We start from the raw sequence: 22,331 nt of genomic DNA on the forward strand, positions 1-22,331 counted from the left end.
GATTTATGAGTATTTAATTATGAGAGAAGATAATCTTCGGAAAATTTCTGAATCAGTCTCCACGTGCTTTCAACTGTTATCATAGCAGCGGTTCCCTCACGCGGCCCCCAGCATCAATCTTCAAATATCTTCCAAATCAACTATCACAATTTAAAAGTGTATGTAAACTTCTTCTCATAATTTTGTAAACTTCAATATTCAATAGTGACTTTTAATTATAGTGTGGTCCTCAATAAATCTCCTAGTTTAACCGCTTTCATCATAACTACTTAGACCACTTGTAATATTTTGACCAGGACTACTGGAATTGCTTGTAGAAGTTCTATAATTACTTTTTAAAACTAAAAACTAACCCGGAACCGCTTTGAACCCTATAAATTGTTTCTATGAATCCCGTAAACCGTTTCTTTGAATCTTGTAAACATAATAAACATTAAGTTTACAAATTATGTGATAAGATTTACAGAATTACAAAAATTGAAAGAAGTATCTAGATGTAGAATTAAAAAAAAATTGAAAACTAAATTAAAAATAAAAATAAAAAATTTATAATTTGAATATTTTTTACCAATTTAAATACTAAACTGTTTATGTGATAATGTTTACAAAATTTTAAATAATTAGAAGTAGCATCTAGATGCATATTTAAATAAAATACTTGGGAATTTTTTTTGAAAATTTTTTAATTTGTTTTTCCTGTATCTGTTTACTGAATTTTAAATGGTTCCTGTTAATTACTAATTTTTGAAAAGTTCTTAAAGATCTTCTAGATGCGGTTCTAGTGGTCATGGTTAAAGGTCTACAAGTGGTCCCGCTCAAAGCAGGTAAACCTGTTAAATTGGAGGTTTATTAGGAACCACACGATAATAAAAGTTGTTATGTTTGTAGCATTCGTTAAATTGATTTACAAAATTAGTACTGAAGTTTATAGAATCCCGTAAAAAAAAATTACATACACTTTTTAATTGAATTCGAAGATAATCCAGAGATTAATATCCAGAAACTGTTAGCATCTTCCTTTAATTATTTACCAAATAATTCTCAAATTACTGCAATTTTTATTCACAACACATATAATGTGGCGAAACATATATCGTTTTTTTATTTTATTTTTATTTTAACATATATGTTATCAATTATAAAATAACTTTGATCGTGAATATATGTTATAAAAATTTCAAAAAAAATGTAAAATTTGGTCTCCAAACACATATTAATATGGAGAACAAGATGGACAGTTTGGATCGACCGTTAGGATTTTGAAAACTCAAATATTGAGCCGTAGCACTGTAGCCCTCTATGCAACCCATAGCACCGTAGCCTTACCCCTCTAATATTATACTTGAGTTAAAATGGTTCATTGTTTTTTTTTTTAACTTCAATCATGTCTCGCAATTTTTATCTCTATTTTCAAAATCAAACAATTAATCTGAACTGCTTAACACGATCTCCATTACTCCATATTAAACTTGGAAATAGTTTTTTTAACTAGTTTTTTAGAAGTACAAAATCATTATTTTTTTAATGGTTTGAAATCATATTAAAAATAGTGATTTTATATCTATTTAATATATAGTAATTTTTTTTCCAAATAATATACAATTTGGTCATCAAACATATTTTAATATAGAGATCGTGTTAAGCAGTTTGAATCAATTGATGAGTGTAAAAACAAAAATAATGATGTGAGTCATTGGGATCACAAAAACATGAATGGGATATTTTAATCCAACTCAATACTCGAAGCACAAAAGATTTATATTGATTTGGAAATATACCGGTAATATTCCAATAATATCAGATAATAGAAAACTAACTATTAGTCTAGTGACAAAAATCAATGATTTTTCGTATGAGATCACATGTTTAAAATTTAAATGAAGATTCATTTATAAGATAGTTCAATTACTTAATTCTTGACAATTTGACATCATCTCAAAAGAAACAAAAACGATGGAAAGAAAGATAGTAATAACATCAGAAAATAGATATAAAGGTGGACAGATTTATATGGGTTACAATTTAAAAAACATTCCGAATCATTGTAGCTATCTAGTGATCACAGCATTATGGGGTTGTTCGGCTGGACAGGATTAAGTCTCCTTAAGGCTAAAGGAGCCTCCATTAGCTTCCTTAGCCGCTTAATCCTACCAAACACCGGTTCCTTAGCACAGATTAAGCTTATTTCCTTTAGCCTTCTTTTATCCGGATCTTAATCCGTTGCCCATTTCTTAAGACACCTTCCTCTCTCCTTTAGCTTCCTTAATCCGTTGATCATTCCTTTAACTTACTGAATACCGGTTCCTTAAGCTTCCTTAGAACTTAATCCTAACTAGAATTAAGGGTTGTTGCCTAACAGCCTCTTTTCTTTTTTTTTTTGAAATCTTGTCAGCAGCTGACAAGTGGGGATCTCATATCTTTTCAATGATTAAAAATCTGAGGCCTCATTCTACCCACTTGTTATTAGAAGTCAAATTGGGGTCAGGTCCGACGTCTGCACAGAAAACTATCTTTCAGATTATATGTGACCTTTCTACAGTGTTTTACGGGGCGGCGGGTCATTGCCCTGCCGGGCCCAAACCTGTCAGAGTTACTCTGTCAGTAGACAGTAAGGATGCACACAGTGTACTCATTTACAAGCCGCTGCACTGAATCTGAATTTCTAAAGTCAACACTGGTTTGCTAACTTGCTTCAATAAGGTGTGAAGAGTGATGTTTGTTAGCTTTTTATTTATTTTTTATTTTTTTAAATAGGACGATCTCTCCCTTTCTTTAACGAATAATCCAAAATTAGATGACTCAATTCTCATGCTAATAAAATTGTACAGTTTCTTTGTCAATTCTCTAATGTGAACTAATACAAAAAAAAAAATGATTTCATTGGCGTATGAAACTCTAAAAACAGCAAATTATTAATTTATACAATATGAGATCATGGTATATGGGATCAATTAGATTAATTTATGTTGATATAAATACTTGTAGTAATGTCTTTTCATGATTTAGTTTTACATTTTTTTTGTCATCTTATGCATAATTAAGCAATATTACAGTTGTTAGTATACCCTGTCTCAAGGGCGGACCCAGCATGTCACAGGGGCAGTTGCTTTCCTCTAAATTTTGAGTTTTAGTAGTGATCTATTGGCACTTATCGACTTTATCTTTTCCTAAAAATTTTTTTGCCCCTCTCTAGATGTTTGATTTTTAATTCGGATTAGTTTAGTATTAAAATCAAAATAAATATCATGAATTATTACTGGTAATTAGAATTATAAGTTAAAGCATCAGAAATTGTAAGTCAGAGCATTAGAAAATACAAATCAAAGCATTGTTTTTTTTTTTTTATGGAGTACCCAATTAGTTAACTTGTTTAAATCCGATTTGATATTTTTTTGAACCCCGACGAAAATCCTAGACCCGCCCCTGCCCTGTCTCGCAATCTCACAATCACCGGTCAGAATTACATGGTAACATTGACATAATACTGAATAGAACAAGGCTTGGGTGCTATGGATAGCATAGAGGGCTACGATGCTACAGCTCAATATTCGAGTTTTCAAAATTCTAACGGTCGATCCGAACCATTCATCTTGTTCTCCATATTAATATGTGTTTGGAGACCAAATTTTATATTTTTTGGAAATTTTTTACTATTTTTTTAGATAGGTAGAAAATCACTTGATCTAAAAAATTCTGCACCATTCAGATATTTGATTTTCTACCTATCTAAAAAAATAGTAAAAAATTTCCAAAAAAATTAAAATTTGGTCTCCGAACACATATTAATATGGAGAACAAGATGAACGGTTCGGATCAACCGTTAGGATTTTGAAAACTTAAATATTGAGCCGTAGCACCGTAGCCCTCTATGCTATCCATAGCACCCCAGCCTTACTCTACTGAATATATGTCATTTATGTTGTTATAATACGAGTTGTTTGAATGCAATAAAATATCACAATACTAATATTTTTTTTTTTTGGAAATAGTGTTGAGTTAGTATTATTTTACTAACTCAATAATTTATTAAAAGAAAAGAAAAATTAACAGTTTTCGGGTTTGTATAACTCTGAATCATACAATCAAAACAACATGTATATTATTTTGAATAACGCAAAATTAACATCTACACTTTTTATATACTTATTCTGATATTCTCATCCACTGATCCGGATAACTACTATTATTACATCATTCCTTGCACATCTGTATAAGAAACGCATTGAAAATTTGAAAGAAAGATGGTAGATATACTTGGCAAGTAATGAATGCGACTGACAAGCCTCGTGGAACTCATTCTATATTTTATTAAATGTACTCTGAATCCTTTGATTACGGGCGTATAATATAATATAATATCTGTTTTTCTTTCGTAGTTTTCGTCTTGTTTAAGTGAAAGATCGAATCCCCTAATTGACTGATTCACGAAAATTATTTATGATTAATTGAATGCATAACATAACAACTTGTACTAAACTATTTCTTTTAATTGTTTTTGTTTTTGTTTTTATGGGTCAACATAAACCGATGAATCTCTCTCGAGGTTCTAAACAGTGCGTTATAGTGTTTTCAGATTATAAGCTATTGCGTTATCGGCGGTATAGCGCGCTATTCACTCTATAGCAGTGTTATATGAGAATAGCGCTGTTTTTTTAACCGTTTCGCTATGACACAATAAGTGTTATTTAAACCTTTGATCTCCCCTGATTACCGCTGTCTCATGAGATAAATTAATCAGATAGAGAAATGACAATTTGGTGTTTGACTGTTTGTGCACTTGCAACTTAAGTTATTAATTAACCTCGCTTAAAAAAATAATGAGGTCCGATGAGCATATGATCAAATTTAGTCTAATGTCCGGTCAAAGTTTCCCTACGAGCATTAAGATCCGTGCCAACAACTTTAAGATTCATGCAGATAGAGTACAAACAAATCTTGATGTGGATGAGGCGGCATTTAACTCGACATCTGATTAGATGCTCATCGCACCACTTTCGTACTCCAATTAATGATGCTTTGGGATTACATAATGACAAGCTTAAAGTTAGATCAATATCTAAGCTGAAAAAGTTATAGCTATACAATTTTACGAGAAATATTAAACATAATTCTCCGGTCAAGATTCTAAATTTTCAATTTCATGTTCCAATTTTTTTTTTTTTTTTACTTCTTTGGAATGACTCTGAATGTTTGTTGAACAATTTCTCATGAACCTTTTATTTAAAAAGGTATGAAAAATCATGTTTTGAACACGTTCTTGGATAATTGTGTAGTTCGAAGAGGTTTTCTGATATGAAAAATAATTTGATCAGCTATTTCACACTTTATTGGGCCTGGTCTGGTTTGGTACATAACATTAACGGTTAAAATCCCAAACGAAAAACGTATTAACTGATAACAGCTCAGTGACAGCAACTAAATTACAATCAATGTTAAAGGAAAACGAAAAGTCAAGAGAAAAAAAGTCAGAAAAATAAATTCAGGGGGTATATTAACATCTTATGAAAAGTAATTAAGTGGCCCGCCACTAAGTCAACAGCCTGGAATCATCAATTTTATTGTCAGAGATTTTTTTTTTTGGTTTTTTTTTTTTTTTAAGTATAACCCGTAGGCCGTAGGTGTAAAATAAGTGACCATTTCTCCATATCTTTCGAAAATAAATCTGCTGTAATTCTCTGTGAATTATAAGATCTTTGATCTCAACCATTGGTCTTTCTCGAAATGAGTGCATGAAAACTTACTTTTCTGAAAACGTTTTAGAAATTCACGTACAAAAATATTTGAAAAGTTGATATCAAAATTGCAGGAATCCATTCTAGCTAAAATTTGTCTGAGAGATATTTCTGGATTCTCCAAGATTAGAGATGCAAAATTGGTTGCATGAATTGCATTATAAAAATCTGAGCGATTCTCATTGTTTAATTACGCCCTTATTATTTGATCAGGAATGGGATAATAATAGATTCTGAACTATTATTTGGTCATTTTAGTTTCAGTTAAATTAACATAAGTTCAGTTAAATTATAATATGTCATTTTGACTTATCACATAAAAATGTTCAATAATAGACCCTGGATGATTATTTGGTTTTTTTTTTTTTGAGTAAAAGATTATTTGGTATTTTTTTATTAATAACAAATTTAAAGCTTATGTGGTACAATATATAAGCCAAATTTGACAACTTATATCCCTATAATTTCCAAATCCTCATTTTTTTTTTCTCTTTCAAGTAAACAATTGTTCTAGATTACTATTATAAGACGCAAATTTTAATGAAATTTAATGGAATACAAAAACATAAAATTTATCAAACACTTTAACACTGTACATTTAAGAATACCAAGAACTACGTCTTTTTAACTTCAAGGATCCGGAAACTACTGTTAAGTGTAAAACAACTCTTAATTTTAAGGGATTGAATTAAGATCTTATCTTCAGCTAATTAAGCAATTTAAACCTCGGTATTAAATCATGATTTATGCCTTCCTGATAAATTTGCTTCAGCATTCACACATCACCAAAAACAAAAAGTAAAATAAAAGCAATTCAAATCCAAGATGCTCACAAAACAAAAGTAATCCCTCATCCAATTGTATCTCTGATCAATCAATTTAGATTATTCACATAAGTACTCACAGGTAAATATTAAATATAACAAGAGCATTATAAGTTCTAGGCATTACCAGAATCTGGTACGATGTGATACAATGTAGAATGCCAGTTGTACCAGTTATCAATCAGGTTAAATGGCAGCAGTATAGTTTAGTTCTGGCAAATGACAGACTGAAAATCATGTATAATAGAAAAACTCAATTGCAGGGAAGAATTAAAAACAATCTATTTATTTATAAAGTATTAACCAGAATATTGTTAGCTACAAATCAAGGGTACTGTGGTCAAAACGATCTCAACTGTCATTGCAAAATTAACATACTGATTACCTTTCTACAATTTCTGACTGCACAAAAACTTCTATCATCAACCCATTTCCAAAACCAAAACAAAGAAAAAAGATAAAAAAAAAACAAATATAATCTCACTCCCCAACAATACTATACCAACTCAAAAATCGTATACCAAAATTTCTATTATCCTACCTTCCCAAGAACTATTTTACATTCTTACCTCATCGTCTCAAATCTCTCTCATCAACCCATTTCCAATAGTGGCGCTTAACAGTGACTGCCCTCCCTTCAAACTCCTCTCCTGTTCCATCCACAGGATCCTCTCCAATTTCCTCTGTCTCAAATTCGCCTTCCTCAGGTAACCCCTGTACCACCTTAGCCTCTACTGTGTGCAAAACATACTGCGCTCTTAGACCAGGATACGACAGCGACTCTCGCTCCTCCACTCTGATATTACTGGAGCCCTCCAGTATATTCACAACCACAGATTCACCGAGCTCCTCTCTCACTGCCCGAACCACGGCTTCCTCAATCGACTCCAAAGGTTTCATCTTTTCTGACAAGGGCCGTGATCTTTCGCGAATTGATCCGTCTGACAACAGCTGTTTCGATTCGATCAGAATCAAACCTCGGGAATTCCGTATGTAGATAGAAGCGACGTTAACAGTTCGAATTAGGGTTTGATCCGACACGAGAAGAGAGGTCTCGCCTTGGGAGATCTCGAGAAAGAGATTGTGAAGGGTTTTGGTGCCAGGAGCTCTGCCCCAGGTGGATAGGGAGTTGCCCCTGAGACGAGGGGACAGGAAGGAGGAGAGAGAATCGGGGGAGGTGAAGGTGATGGGAGGGGATTGGAGGGGAGAGTTGTCCATGGGATAGAAAGACAGGTGGCGGTTTCTTCCTAGGGGATTGGATCTGACGAGGAAGGAGATGGGCGTGGTGACGAGAGAGAGGAGACGACGGGAGCGATAAGGGGAGTTAAGGGAGGTGAAGGGAGGGTAGCAAGGGGGAGGTGGAATCATGGATTGGAGGAGAAAGGAAGAGATAAAGAGGGCATAGTGCGGTGCCTTTGGTGGAGGCGGCGTTTTGAGGGGTGGAGGAAGTAAGTAGAGAAATTGTAGATTTCTGGTGGAGGTGGTCATGAAATTGAAGGATAAAAGGATATTATATTTCTTGTCGTGCTCTCCATTGGTCCACGTCGAGCGTTTTCTGTTTCATTCTTTCTTTTTCACGCATGAGCATGAGAGTCAAATTGACTCCAAAGCTGTTTGGACTTTGGACAAAAAGAAAAAAGAAAAAAGAAAAATATAAATTACCGAAAAAATAAGAGATTATCTTAATGTTCACTATTCAATGAAATAATTTATTTATGCCACATTAAGCATGATTATTGATAAATTAATGTAAGTTTTATTGTCAGATCCTACATTATTTGATATTTTTTCCTAAATTAATTTATATATAGATTGAACAATATATAAATAAGGATCATGATAATTGTCCTTACACTTCTATTCCCCATTTATCCCCCCCACTTAACTCCTATAGCTGTCTTGGGAACCACAAAAGTTTCAAAGCTGATTTTTTTTCTAAAGTATTAATATTCGTGCACATAGGTATTTATATCTAACAACGAAAATATTTATATCTATAAGGTGAATAATTTTTACATAAATAATTGTATCTCCAACCAAATCTCAAATTGCATGGGGGACCATACACATTTTTAGAGGTGAATTTTTTTTTTCTTCATTCAATCTCGTCCACATATCTAATTTTAGACGATCTATGAAGAATTTTACGAATCTAAAACCACGAACGTCTTCTACGTAATTTTTTATTTCAAATGAGATCCATGATAACATATTTTCAGGCTCGTCGTCACACAAGTATTTATACCTAGTCGTGCAAGTATTTATACCTATACTTGAAAAGTTGAAAGTATCTTTTACATATGACACTGGACATATCAAAGTATTAATATCAGGTATTACAAGTATTTATGCCTATACACTAGAGTATTTATATCTATGTAAAAAATACTTGAATAATCACCTCGTATACGTTTATCGTGATAAATATTTTTTGTATGGATAAATAATTAGTGGGAACCATAGTACAACCTCTAATTTTAGAAGTGTTTAAATAATTAATAGAGACATAGTACAACCTTTAAATAATTATCACATTCCTTATTTAACGTGGACTCTCTAATTTTAGAAGTGTTTAAATATTCGATGGGGACCATAATACAACCTTCCTAAATTGTAGATGTGGGGATAGAGGGGGGATAGGAGTGTGGGGATGAATATAATTATTCTATAAATAAAGAAAAAAAAATTATCCATAGAAATTATTAAATCTGGATGTATAGAAATAGAAAGAGTCGTTTCCAACAATATAGAAAGATCTGACTTAATGAATGAGATCCAAATATTATGTTTTTCTGATCATCTGTGTATCAGAGCTGGATTCTTCTCTAATCAGACGACCTAGATCCAAACTAAAAAAGAAAAGAAAAAAAAACATGGATCTGAATCATTGTGTCTGATCCATAATATTTGGATCGAACTCAATAAAGCATATCCTTTTATATTTGTTGAAAACGAGACACTCTTTCTATTTTCGTACGTCTGGTTTTAATAATTTCTATGAATAAAAAAATTTCTACAAATAGAGGTGTAAATGCTTACGACTAGTATTATAAAAAATTATAATCAGATCTTCAAATATTTAAATATGAGCACTAGAAGTGAAGGTTAGACATTAAATACTAGATGACACATTCGGAAATTATTTTAAGGGGTAATTATCAGGCTTAAAAAATTATATAATTTTTTATATAAATTATTAATTAAATAAAATTTGTTAAATTAATAGTACCATATTAGCGTCTTAGCACATTACCATGGATGAAATGCTACTCAAACGCACGGAGATCTTTAATATTTGTGCGAATCTAAATCGGACGGTCCTGACCTTAAATTCAAAATTTGAGTTGACTCAGAGGATCAGAGTTCCATGCTCCTTGGCACATTAAATGTTATTCTTATGGAATAACAGGACCCTGTTATTCAAATGACTGCCGTTAAACTTCGTTAAATACGCGCATGAAATAGTTTCTTCGTCAAGATTCGTGCACAAAAATCGGAACGGCTGTTATTAGAATAACAAGGTTCTGTTATTCCAATGGATAACGGTCGATTTTTTCCGCCAACGAAAATACTTCAGCCCATCCTCAAATTTCTCTGATCATCAATTAATCCCACTACCTTTACGGCTTTCCCTTCGAAGGATCTCGAATTGATAAAAGAACGAATAAAATCTGAAGAGACTCGCAAACAAAAAGAATCAGCGCAACTCCGACGGTTAATCTCTTCCGATCTCCTGAGAATTTTTTTTTTTTTTTACTGGGCTGTCTACTCCAAATAATTAATTTTACCTAACTAGGCTCAAACCCAATAACCGAAGCCCAGAGAGAGAAAAAAAAAAAAAACTTAGAGAAGGAAAAGACCCCTGCGCGAAGGAAAGGAAAAGGGAAAAAAGCCCCTGCGCCGAAGGAGAAGACCGGCTCCGCGCCTCTGCGAGAAGAGAAGAACCGCCGCCTCCGCTCCGCCAGCCCCACCTCCGCCTGTGCCAGGCGCCTAGCCCGTCTGTCAACCTGTGCCTGGCGCCGTTTCCGCTAACCCTAGCCGCCTAGCCCGCCGCTGCCGGTAAATCAAATTCGGAAATTTCTTGTTAATCTTGCTTAGAACTGAATGTCTGAATCAGATGATTAGAAATTTAGAATTGCTTAGACTCTTGGTTATCATTTACTGTCTACTTATTGGGTTATTGGGTTTTTGAAAAAGAGGTAAGTGTATATGATAATATATAGAATAAGCTTCTGATTATTGCGAACATGTTTTATTATGATGTCTTGATGGTATTCTTTGTCATGGTGGTACAGTGATACTAATTTTGTAAATACCTTGATTATTGAATAATCATCTTGCCAGTATGTAAGGCGGCTGTACTGGTACTGCTCTTTACCAATATTTTTTTGCCTTTTATAAGACTTGAATGTTGCATAAAATATCTGTTACAATAATCACTACCTTTAACTCATTCAGGGAGAATATTGGTTTTCCATTTGGAGCAGATTTAATTGCAACAATTTCTCAAAGAAATTGGATCATAAAAATATGGTATACTATTTGTAATATTTTTTCTCCTGGTTAATTTTCTGTGTCACTCAAACATAGCATTTTTTCTGTATCCAAAATTCAAACAAGCTGAAATTTTGCGAATCAAATCGGATCAGGTCAAGTTTATTTTTACCATTTGCTTAACATTTACTGTCTAAAACAAAATTTATTAGATATTGTAAGACTCAAAGTCCCTTTAGTATGACATCTTGTTCAATTTGTTAGGTAACTCTAATTTTTTCTTTGAATTTGTTAATAGAGAATCGACAGATACTACTATAATTTTTTCTTTGAATTTATAAACTTTTGACCTAGTTGAAACTTTTGATGTTTATTTATGTTAATTTTTTTTTTTACAACTATTTATATAGTTATGCTTGCCCACCCTTGATTGAATTCTCTCTCCCAAAATGCTTTTGGCCAGTCAGTTTGTGGACTGCTGCTGTCCCACCGCCTCACGCCGTCTCTGATTGTGAGCATATAAGATGGATCTCCAGACAGAGAATAGAATTGCTAAAGCGCTGCTTGAAGAGGCACGAAGAATGCGCATGGAAGCTGAGAAGGAAGGCGTTCAGGCGTATCTACATCTGCCAGGTGCGCGGGCACGGCCAAATTCACGCTTTCTTACTGCAACTGTACTTGGAGTGCAACAAGGTTTTGCTTCCCCTCTTTTAGGTTTATTTTATTAATAGATACACAACCTTTGCAAAGTCGGAGTGTCAAGATCTATTCTTGCCTATTCTAACCCAAGTAGGAGACCATTTGGGTAGAGTATGTACATAGCTAGACCTCACCTGACCCGATTTTGTGCAATATTTAGCCAGTATTGTAGATTGTGTGTTATCATATAGGCTGAATACAAGTAATTTGTTGATATGATATAGTATCGTAGCTAGTATTGTGGACGTGTGATATCTTCTGAGTTTATAAAATTTGAAAGCCAATTTAGCCTTGGTACAGCTTGAATCTCGAAGTATCCAACCAGTTTATGGAAATGAAGTCTGATCCGATACGACTTATTAGGTACATAGTTGGACAGGTTTGATGCTAAACCCAACACAATCTGAGTTGTCGATGCCATTACACCGCTCTGGTACTGCCTCTGTACCACCATATTTATTGGGATCTCTGCTTAAAATGGCCCTGTCCTTGCTAGGACCAGAGAAGCCACATCTTTGTAGCTGGTTGGATAAAGTCCTTCTCTTGTTTCTTATACATGTTGTAGCTTGCTTGTAACTCTTGCACTCTAGGGTTTGAGAGAAAACTGGGATCTAGCAAGAGATAGAGAGACACATTGTTAGACAGAGTGGGGGTGTGAACTTGAGAAATTGAAGGATTGCTTGTAATTGAGTTGATTTTTATTGGTGGTGTGGCCAAACCACTTGAAACTTAGTGTTATTGCTTCTTTGTGTGATTTCCCTTTATTCGATCGACTTGTAGGAAATCTGTCTGTAGTTTCTTGATTGAAGGCATTCTATGGTTATTGATCGATTGATTGTGGGGTTTTGTTTTGGTAAGTTTAAAAACCACATAATAGCTGAATGCGATATGGATGATATTTAGGGCATGAGATGTGTTCCGTTAATTGCTGAAACACATTGAATTCCCTTATGGGTTGCAGACATTCGATGGTTGATCCAACTAAATGAAAGGAAAAATAAAGTTTACCAGAGCTTTGCATGCTAACCTTAGTTAGCTACTGATTGAGTTTGGTCATGATAAAATTGCACAGGCCAAACAGACTGCTACTTTCTTTGGATGTGGCAAACACATTTCCTTGTTACTTCCCATGTCAGAATGTCATCCCTCATTTTTATTTACACTCCATTGTTCTTGTTTCCTATTCTGATGTCAGCAAATCGAGCAGTTGAGGTAGACGAGATGTGGCGAGCCAGGGAGAAGGAACGAGAGCTAGAAACTAAGCATAGAAGTAGATCAAAGGAGAGAAGTAAATACCATAGTGAATCCTCAAAAGGAAGTTCAAGCCATAGAAGTGAACATGAGAAAGGAAATCAAGTCACCTCTTGTTCTTCTCGCAATCCTGATCGGTCAGACTGTTACTCTGATGAGGATCGATCTGGATTACAGGATGATGAAATCGAACAGTTTCTTCGTTCAAGGTTAGATTTCTGATTATATTGTATATTTTTGCTAAAAAGGAGAGTATAACTAATATGAATATTTATTTCAACACATGTTAACTGGCTTAAAAAATAAGATAAACAAATTTTAAATTTTAATATATTAAAGCAAAATTATGCTTGATACTGGAGGGGTATACTGGGGTACCTCACCAAATTGGCACAACAATCCGTGAGTAGTGGGTACTTGCATCTGGTGTGGCATGACATGACGCACAAGCACTATTTTGCAACTGAGAAATGATTTCAATATCAGAAAGTCACAGAGGTTGTATATTGTATTTTATTTTAGAGTAAAACGAGGAAGAGGTGAGATAGGTTCGAGAATGGATGAGCCTGGTCCATACCTCACTTCAATGCACCATGTTGATTATTGCTCCAACGTACGTGGTGAAGATAAACAAAAGCGAAGGGCTCTTGGACCAGAAAAGCCGCTTTTTCTGAAATCATCTTCTTCAGAAAAGAGTACAAAGGAGAGTAGCTCCTCCAAGGACAAGAAAAGGAAGGAAAAGAAGGAAAGACACAAACACAAGAAGAAGAGGAGAGAGGAGAGATCGAAACATAGTCACAAAAGCCGAAGAAGTGAATGAGTTTGATTAGAGATGAACTTCCTTGTTGTATACTTTCTGGCATTGGTTTGCTATAAGCGATGTTTATCCAAGGAAAATAAGGGAATGGTTCGGATTAAAGAAAATTTAGTGCTTGTATTCTCGTGGTAGGTTTTTCAACAAAATATGTAATATCAATGCAGAAGAAAGGGAATGATTTGGATTATGAAGAACCTCCTGGTGTGTTATGTTCTAATGTGTTTTAAGATATGTGTAGTAGCAAGGGTAGTTTCTGTTGCATGGAAATGTACGCTTTATACTTTGAACGGTAAACTAGTGCAGCAGCGATGACTGTTTTGTAATTGCAAACTGAATTTGATCTCATCTTCTTTGGTTTTGCCTAAGCTGTTAAGCTCCTGAATATTTGCAAGCTAATTGATGTAGGTGCCTTGAGTATTAATTGACCTTCACTCCCTTTTCTTTTCTTTTATTTTGTAGTTTTGACTAGTCACTTAGAATTTTACAATGGATTGTTATAGTTTTCTGAAAAAGACAGAAATCCTTGCACGGTGTAGAAATACTTGGTATTTAATTATTGGTAAATAGTTTCTTTTGCCAATCCTGTTTAGAGCGAGAACTGACAACTATTTTCTTCACACAAAAAAAAAAAAGTCAGATGGTCAGTTTTGTTCTGTTTGGGTCACGAATTGTAAATTGACAATTCATTGTTGATGTACTGGTCCATTCTGTTTAACACCTTCGGTACAGTAGTCCTCTATTTATAAGAAAATATAAAATGGTTTGCTCACCAACTAAGTCCATTTGAGGCCCAATTATTCTGATTTTAAAACAAAACAAACTCATGAGTTGAATTAGTGGTCTTACTTTGTGGCACTACTATTGTTATTTTGTGAAGCTTGTAAATGAACTGCAACACACAATTGACTCGCAGACCACGATTCTTTTGTTTAATTTTTTAATTAAGAACCAATAACAGTCAAATCATCTAATTTATTTGATTGGCATGGCATATGAAGTGAGTTTTCTTATACTATCGCACAATACGTAAACTGAGCTATGAAATCTAATTTATTTGAACTAAAAGAGTCTTATTCAACAAGTAAAAGATTCAAAACAAGCTTAAAAGTAATCCCTCATTCCAGAAGAAAAACACAAGAAACCCCGCAATAAATAACACAAACAACCTCATTTTATCTTAAGCCATGACTGTCAACAAGAAAGGAAATAGCAAGCATATAATTCCACTACTAGCTGTCCAGCTCGCCTTTTGTGCAGAGTTGGTGCTGTTTGCTGTTAAAAAATAATAAACAACATTAGATATAGCTAAAACAGATTCAATTAGTCAAAGACATTATCTGAAGATGTTTGATAAGATTAAGGTAAGTGACATGCCGGTTAACAAATTAAGATTTTCAGACTTAGTTTTCTTCGTGTCTCCATTCAGTTTGAGAAGAAAGATTAATTTCTTTAATTGGTTCATTTTGACATCTATTCATACATTAATAAAAAATTATAATTACATAGCTGGGTTTCTGTTTTCTTATTTGGTTCTGATTCATAAATGACTATAGAAAAAGCATTGACAATTAAGGAAAAATGAAAACATTGATCCACAGATCAGTCAGGTATACAATTGAGTAACTAAAACTCATCGAAAACCTATTTGAGAATAACTTGGTAGATTATACCATAAAAATGGACTCAAATTGCAATACAAAAGCTTAAAACACCAACCTGGGGTGCTTTTTGATAAAGCTGACGGAGTACTTGTGCTTGGAGCTGAAATCACAAGTCAAACACAACATAAAGAATTATTAGCTAAAATAGCGCCAATTAGATCTCTATTATACAAAAAAATTCTTTTCTTGTGCAACCTAAATCAGAACAATAGTAGAAAAGTGTCTTCAATTTTTCAATTACTAGAATAATCTATACTAAGTAAACTGGCATTGGAGAAAAATGCCATTACATAAATCATAAGTGCAAACCGTAATTAAAGCAGATCAAAGATTAGCTCATGTACTAAGCAAATCCCACCCAAAGGTTTTTCCTAGCAGAAAATGACCAGAATTTTACACCTAAAATACAATTTCCATAATTTGAAACTTCATTTTCACATAACACAAAACTTTCACATTTACTAGAGGAAAAGTTTTCCACTAATGTTCTAATTTTTGGTGCCTAATGCTTGTCAGAAAATCCAATATAAAAAATAAAGGGTAGCTAATTAAGATCAATTTCAAACAATCAAACGTTAACCACAAAAATTTCAACTAAAGTCTACATAAGCTTTCTTCCAAAACTAAAAAAATAAATGAAAATCAACATGTTCCTAATTCCTAACAAAACAACATGGAAAAGCATTGAATTTCCCACGTCCTAATAGAACTTGCTTATGAAAAATCAAGCTTCTTCCGCACCAAAGAGAATCGACAGCAAATCTACGCTTTAATTAAGACAACTTTCCATTGTTTAATATATCAAATTATCAATTTGTACTGCTACTGGTGCACGAAATTTTCAAAAGTATTCCTTTTTCTACAGTCAGAGTAAATCTCATTCACTTTTTCTGCAATTTTATATTTGCGGGCCCCAAGCAGATCTTAAAAAAAGATACTTTTCATGAAACGCAGATCCGTCCGTTTCATACTCCGAAATTTCACTTTCTAAATCAGGAATTAAAAGAAATCATTACTGGTGGTAGGAGCGGAGGCTTTGGCGCAGGTGGAGGCATCAGCAGAGGCATTACAGCTCTTGGCCAAGCGAAGCCCCTGTGCGGGGTCAACGTTGAAGTTCTTAAGCAGCTCCTTGTTGTTCAAAAGATTGCACAAGCATGCGGCCTGCTTAACCGCCGCATCTCTCAGCGGCCCACAACAAGTCTCAGGCGGCGTTGCTGTCGAGTTCAGGTAGCTGGCGCACGGTGCGAGACTCGACGCGCACGGCGGCACGTCCTGCCCCCTCACCACTGTAGCGGCCAAGGCAGAGACCGCGACGAAGAGGGCTAGGGTTCTTAGATCGAATGCCATGGAATCACGGGATTGTGTGGATTAAGGTGGTAACAGGTTTTGTTTTACTTGTGATGAGTAGAGACTTAACTACTGAGAAACAGAGAAGCGGCTCTGTTTTGTAACGAGTTGACGCTTTGACGGTCTTTTCTAGGTCTGTCTAGATCTTCTGTGTCTTACTCACAAGATGTAATGTGAAACGAGTTGATAGTGCGTTAGTTTTGTAGACCATTGTTACCCGCCACATGGTCTCTAGATCCGCGAGGAAAAGTTATATTTGTGTTTATAATTGGGCTTCTTTTGCGTGTCCGGATCTTCTGTGAAATTTATACTAGTCATTTCACAGAAAAAGTCCATTGAACTACTTATCAGTGACAATTAACATAATTCCGTGTTTCCTAATGCCTCAGATAATCTTGATTTTCTTTTGAGGGATTAAATTCTCCGTTCTTGTTGGGACATGAGATCTACAGCCTCGACAAATGTAGCTTGGTTTCTGACCAATCTGACTGGAAATCTCACCAGTTTATACCAAATGGAGAGAACAGAAAATTGAAAGAATTATTTCCTTTATTGTTCCAGTTATGGTGGCCGGTACGGCTGAGTGATATTTCAGGAAGGTAGGGATGGCAACGAGCTTTTAAGGAGCGAGTTATATTACACTCGTACTTGGCTTGTTGGTATATTAAGGCATTAAAAACTGAGTGAACGAGTTTGGATTTTAGGTTTCGAGCTAAAATTATTGTCCAAGATCGACTCGTGGCTTGTTCAAACGAGCCGAGCTAGCTCCTTACTAGCTTGGCAGATTTATAAATTTGTATATTTTTTCCTGCTATATTTTAAATTTTCATAACACATCTTATTAATTATAGCTAAAACAAAATAATATTTATATGACTAATTACAGAGGAATACTCTTAATTCAATTGTAATTAAGCAAATTAACTACTATAAATCAATAAATAGCTAAATTCATACATACAAATATATCAAAATCCTAAATTCATACAAATATATTCCCATAATAAATTCATGCATAACAAACCAAATAAATTCATACAAATTAACTTAATTGCTTATAATTAATTCACACATATTCCATATAAAATTATCAATCAACTTAAACACGGTCCAAAGTGCAATTGTCATAACACTGGCTATAACATCCATATACCATAATATCCCTAATCTGAAGTGAACAGATCCGATTAAACTATTAAACTATGTATATTAAATAGCTCGTTAATGACCGAGTTGGCTCGTGCCGAGCTAGGCCAAACTCAAACTCATTAATTCTTGCTTGAGTATGCAGCGAGCAAGCTAATTTTAACTTAATCCACTAACGAATGAGTTGTTACCAATCGAGTCACGAACGAATACCAAGCAGGTCACAAACCACGAGCTTTTTTTTGCCAGTCCTACAGCCAAGTGCCAGCTACTGAGCGACGGAGTTTGGTGGCAACGGGAAATGCTACACTGCTCCAGGGAATGTTCCCCGGAGGATCGAATAGTATTAGATCTGCGCTTAAAATTTTTAGTACTTCAGTTCGGCGTTATCCAAATTTTATTATTTTCATATACGATTAATTTTTTGAAATCATGAAATGTTATATTTAAATTGCACCTGCAAAATTTATCCTGGTAATAAACTAATAAAATTGACAGTAATCCTTGTGTTTTACCACGACCGCATTCGATGTTTTTCAAGCCATTTTGTTTGCTTGTAATGTGAAAGCAAAATGACAGCATTTTGGAAAGAGGAAAATTTTAGGGGACGGCTGTTTAATCATTTCGTTTGCATTTATGGGGTTCTTTCTAGACTAGACTAGACTAGAGTAGTTCGCTAGTACAAAGTACAGCATGACAATATTAATATATATTGCGGGTACAAAAGGATTCGGAGATTAAGAAGTTTGATGAGAAATAATTGGAAGAATGTACAAATTGTCTTTTATTTTTAAACCAACAAATAAAATACTTCTCTTCATAAATTATTAACAAAATGTTCATGTGGACTTCAATTTCTCTCTCACTTCTCCTCATTTACTCTCCATCATTTTTTATTTAAAATAAAAGATTATGCAACATACCAACAAATATAAAACATATTTCATTGTTGCATAATATGTTGTGTTTTATTTAAGAAATCAATCTCCTTATACAATTTTTTATTTCAAATGGAAGATTATACAATAGACCATAAAATATAAAACGCATCAAGATTGGTTTATTATTTAATGTTGGCGATTAAATTGCTTTAAATGTAAAAATTGTAATAAAATTATTTATTATTATGTTATTAATATTTTCTACTAGATTCATGAAGTCTGTAGCGAATATTATTTTCTTAATATTTTGTACTTTATCCATAAAGTTTGTAAGATGTAGCAGATATTTATTAATTTTTTTTTGTTGCTGATTAAATTGCATTGAGATTGTTTCATGAAGTATTAAATTAGCTCCATGACATGAATTAAATGAATGACACCCCCATACATTCTTTGTACCAGTTTGAAATGTGCAGTAGGAAAAAAAAATATTTTACCAGAATCGACAATTGAAATTTAAATAGTTGAATTTAACATAATAACAGTAGTTAAAAGGATGATTAAAAACATTATAAATCATGATATAAAAAGCATCTGTTCCTACTTTGTACGCAAGCTTGAAAAATGATATAAAAAATAATAAACTAATCTTGATGCGATGAAGTACAAAATATTTGCGACAAAAAAATTCATATTTGCTACAAAAATAATAAACTAATTTAACACATCATGAAACAATCTCAATGCAATTTAATCAGCAACAAAAAAAAATTAATAAATATCTGCTACATCCTACAAACTTTATGGATAAAGTACAAAATATTAAGAAAATAATATTCGCTACAGACTTCATGAATCTAGTAGAAAATATTAATAACATAATAATAAATAATTTTATTACAATTTTTAAATTGAAAGCAATTTAATGACCAACATTAAATAATAAATCAATCTTGATGCATTTTATATATTATGATCTGTTGTATAATCCTCCATTTGAAAAAAAAAAAAACTGCATAAAGAGATTGGTTTATTAAATAAAACACGACAAATTATAAAAACAAGGAAATGTATTTATATTTGTTGGTATGTTGCATAATTCTTCATTTTAAATAAAAGATGATGGAGAGTAAATGATGAGAAGTGAGAGGGAGAGAAAAGGGAAGAGAAAGTGGAGTCCACAAGGATATTTTGTTAATAATTTATGAAGAGGTGTATTTTGTTTGTTAGTTTGAAAATGAAGGACAATTTGTACGTTCTTCCGAAATAATTGCAACATTGTCTTGTCTTTTTTTATTCTAATTACTTTTTTGTGGATATGCTGCCAGCCTGCCATGCTTGCATTGAAGTCTGACTTGTTCGTAGCCAATTTCTGAACGGGCCAAGCTGGGCCTGAAAGCTGCATAGAAAGTTTTAGAAATTTGAGTTTGTTTCTTTGAGATAACTTTTTATTTATGATAAATTTGATTTAAATTCTTTTGGTGCCTATTTAGATTTACGAGACAATAATAATATAAATTAATTATTCAGTAGATTTGTTTTTTCCTTACAACATGTCAATGCCTGCTGATTTGCATGCAACCGTGAATTCTTTATGGACAGGGATCTAATAAACATACATCCCAAGGAGATTGTGGATTCTGTTATTCTAAATTCAACCTTTTATTTTTTGAGTTGTACAAATTTCTATAGAAGTTATATTTTATGCACGAATCTCAAAACGAATGAAAGGTTGAGTTTAGAATAACATGACCCTACAATCAGTGATATGTTCTCGTTTATCAGTGGGCAACAATCTAATTTAACGATATTCTACATAATATCGAACAGCATGAAAATTGCATGTAATATGTGATACAAAATATGCCTGTAACTTTTTTTCTACTTTCAAAAAAAAAAATCTTTTGCTTGATATTGATTATATCTTCATCCTATTTTAACTTACAAAGTGAAAAAGGAAAAGTGGTGAAAATTTTCTTAAAATGAGAAGTTTGTGGACAATGTCTATAGTTTGCCGACATTGCTTGTGAACAACTGAACATGCATGCAGTATATCATGTGGTGGATTCACAAACAATGTATATGAAACAAAAATAGATTTGCAGATAATATATATGAATTCTATAATTCTAAACATATGTAATTTTCAAATTAATTTTTTTATTTTTCGTTTTCATAATTATCAGATTAAAAAAAAAGTTGAACAGAGAACCGTTCAACCACGGTATCAATTAAATTTGTACATAACTCTGATTTTATAAAGGTAATGTATTAATTTAATTTAACTGTTGAGATTGCTGTAAAATGTAAATGGAATTTCTTATCTCAAGAGATAATTTTATGACAGCAAACTTGGCTGAAAACAAGGCATATGCTGTCTGATCCGCCAACCTGTCCCTACTCCCTCCCATGTGAAAACTGAACAACCAGTACTTAGTGAGAATTCTCTCAATTTAGGAACTTTTTTACAAACCAACTTAATTAATTTAAGTTTTACAAAAATCATAAGATCCGATTTTTTTTTTCGGGCTGAGATATCATTTCAGTCTAAGTCATTTTTACAAATTTCGATCAAAAAATGTAGTTGTTGGATAAAACTTGTGAAAACACCTCGCACCGAAATGACATTTCGGTTTCATAAAAAAAAAAAAATATATGTGTCAGATTGAAATGACATCTCAGTTTTTATGATTTCTAAATAAAGTTCCTCAATTTAGTGCGCATATGCCCTCCAACATTTTTTTCTTTTAAATGAAGGACTACAGGTACTTCGTTTTGTAAACTTCAGCTCAATTAAAATGTTGAGTATTGACCTGCGCTGAGGTTTAAAATAAGACAAATCTCAGTACAGATAAACTGACCTCTATACATGGTCATGTTTTTTCGGATAAAATAGGATCATTTTTTTTAAAAGAAATTATCTAATCAGATTTCGTAAATGCTTGAGGTTAAGTAATCTAGTAGATCAATTTTTTTTTAAAAAAACCATAAATAAAAATATAGATTTTACCAAACCAACTTGATTGCTTTATTTTTTAACAAAAATCATAAGAACTAAGATGCCATTTCGGTCCCAACCGTTTTCATAGATTTTGAGAAAAAAAATACGTTGAAAAATTGTGAAAATATATCGGACCGAATTGCCATTTCAGTCCCCCAAAAAAAAAAAAAAAATCGGACGAAATGGCATTTTAGTTCTTATGAATTTTGTAAAAATAAATAAATAATCATGTTGATTTCATAAATTTTTTTTTTTTTTTTTTTTTTTTTTTCAAATTATGGTTTATAAAAGATCACAGCAATCTATTGTTTCTCTCTCGATCGGCCCAAAGGCCCCAAACTATATATACACACGATAAAATGGATATTGTATTAATGACAAAATTATCAGTGATCATGAAAATTGATAAAATAATTATTGTCAAAATAAAAAAGTAAAGTTGCTAATATATCTATATCATTAGAATAGGATTTGTATA

General features: G+C 33.0%; 3 protein-coding genes across 6 annotated transcripts; 1 reads left to right on the plus strand and 2 right to left on the minus strand.

Annotated features, from left to right (window-relative positions):
* Positions 1-6,826: 6,826 nt before the first annotated feature.
* On the minus strand, positions 6,827-8,059 carry LOC144557426 (RING-H2 zinc finger protein). The gene has a single exon (XM_078305993.1). It carries the CDS (start codon positions 8,042-8,044, stop codon positions 7,127-7,129), a length of 918 nt encoding a protein of 305 aa, XP_078162119.1. The 5' UTR covers positions 8,045-8,059; the 3' UTR covers positions 6,827-7,126.
* A 2,331-nt stretch (positions 8,060-10,390) lies between these two features.
* LOC144557322 (G patch domain protein) lies at positions 10,391-14,004 on the plus strand. Of its 4 annotated transcripts, none has more exons than XM_078305883.1 (4): positions 10,391-10,615; positions 11,461-11,743; positions 12,945-13,209; positions 13,523-14,004. In XM_078305883.1, the coding sequence occupies exons 2-4, from the start codon at positions 11,575-11,577 to the stop codon at positions 13,818-13,820; spliced, it is 732 nt and encodes a 243-aa protein (XP_078162009.1). In that variant the 5' UTR covers positions 10,391-10,615; positions 11,461-11,574; the 3' UTR covers positions 13,821-14,004. The 4 variants fall into 4 exon arrangements, with proteins under 4 accessions (XP_078162009.1, XP_078162008.1, XP_078162011.1 ...); XM_078305882.1 differs by having other exon boundaries at positions 11,514-11,743; XM_078305885.1 differs by having other exon boundaries at positions 11,518-11,743.
* An 845-nt stretch (positions 14,005-14,849) lies between these two features.
* LOC144557273 (non-specific lipid transfer protein GPI-anchored 9-like) lies at positions 14,850-16,915 on the minus strand. Its single transcript, XM_078305825.1, has 3 exons — positions 16,495-16,915; positions 15,534-15,578; positions 14,850-15,089 (listed from the first exon to the last, which is right to left on the minus strand). Exons 1-3 carry the CDS (start codon positions 16,823-16,825, stop codon positions 14,995-14,997), a joined length of 471 nt encoding a protein of 156 aa, XP_078161951.1. The 5' UTR covers positions 16,826-16,915; the 3' UTR covers positions 14,850-14,994.
* Positions 16,916-22,331: the final 5,416 nt, after the last annotated feature.

The sequence above is a fragment of the Carex rostrata genome, chromosome 7 (genome assembly GCF_964058835.1).
Source record: "Carex rostrata chromosome 7, lpCarRost1.2, whole genome shotgun sequence".
NCBI lineage: Eukaryota > Viridiplantae > Streptophyta > Magnoliopsida > Poales > Cyperaceae > Carex > Carex rostrata.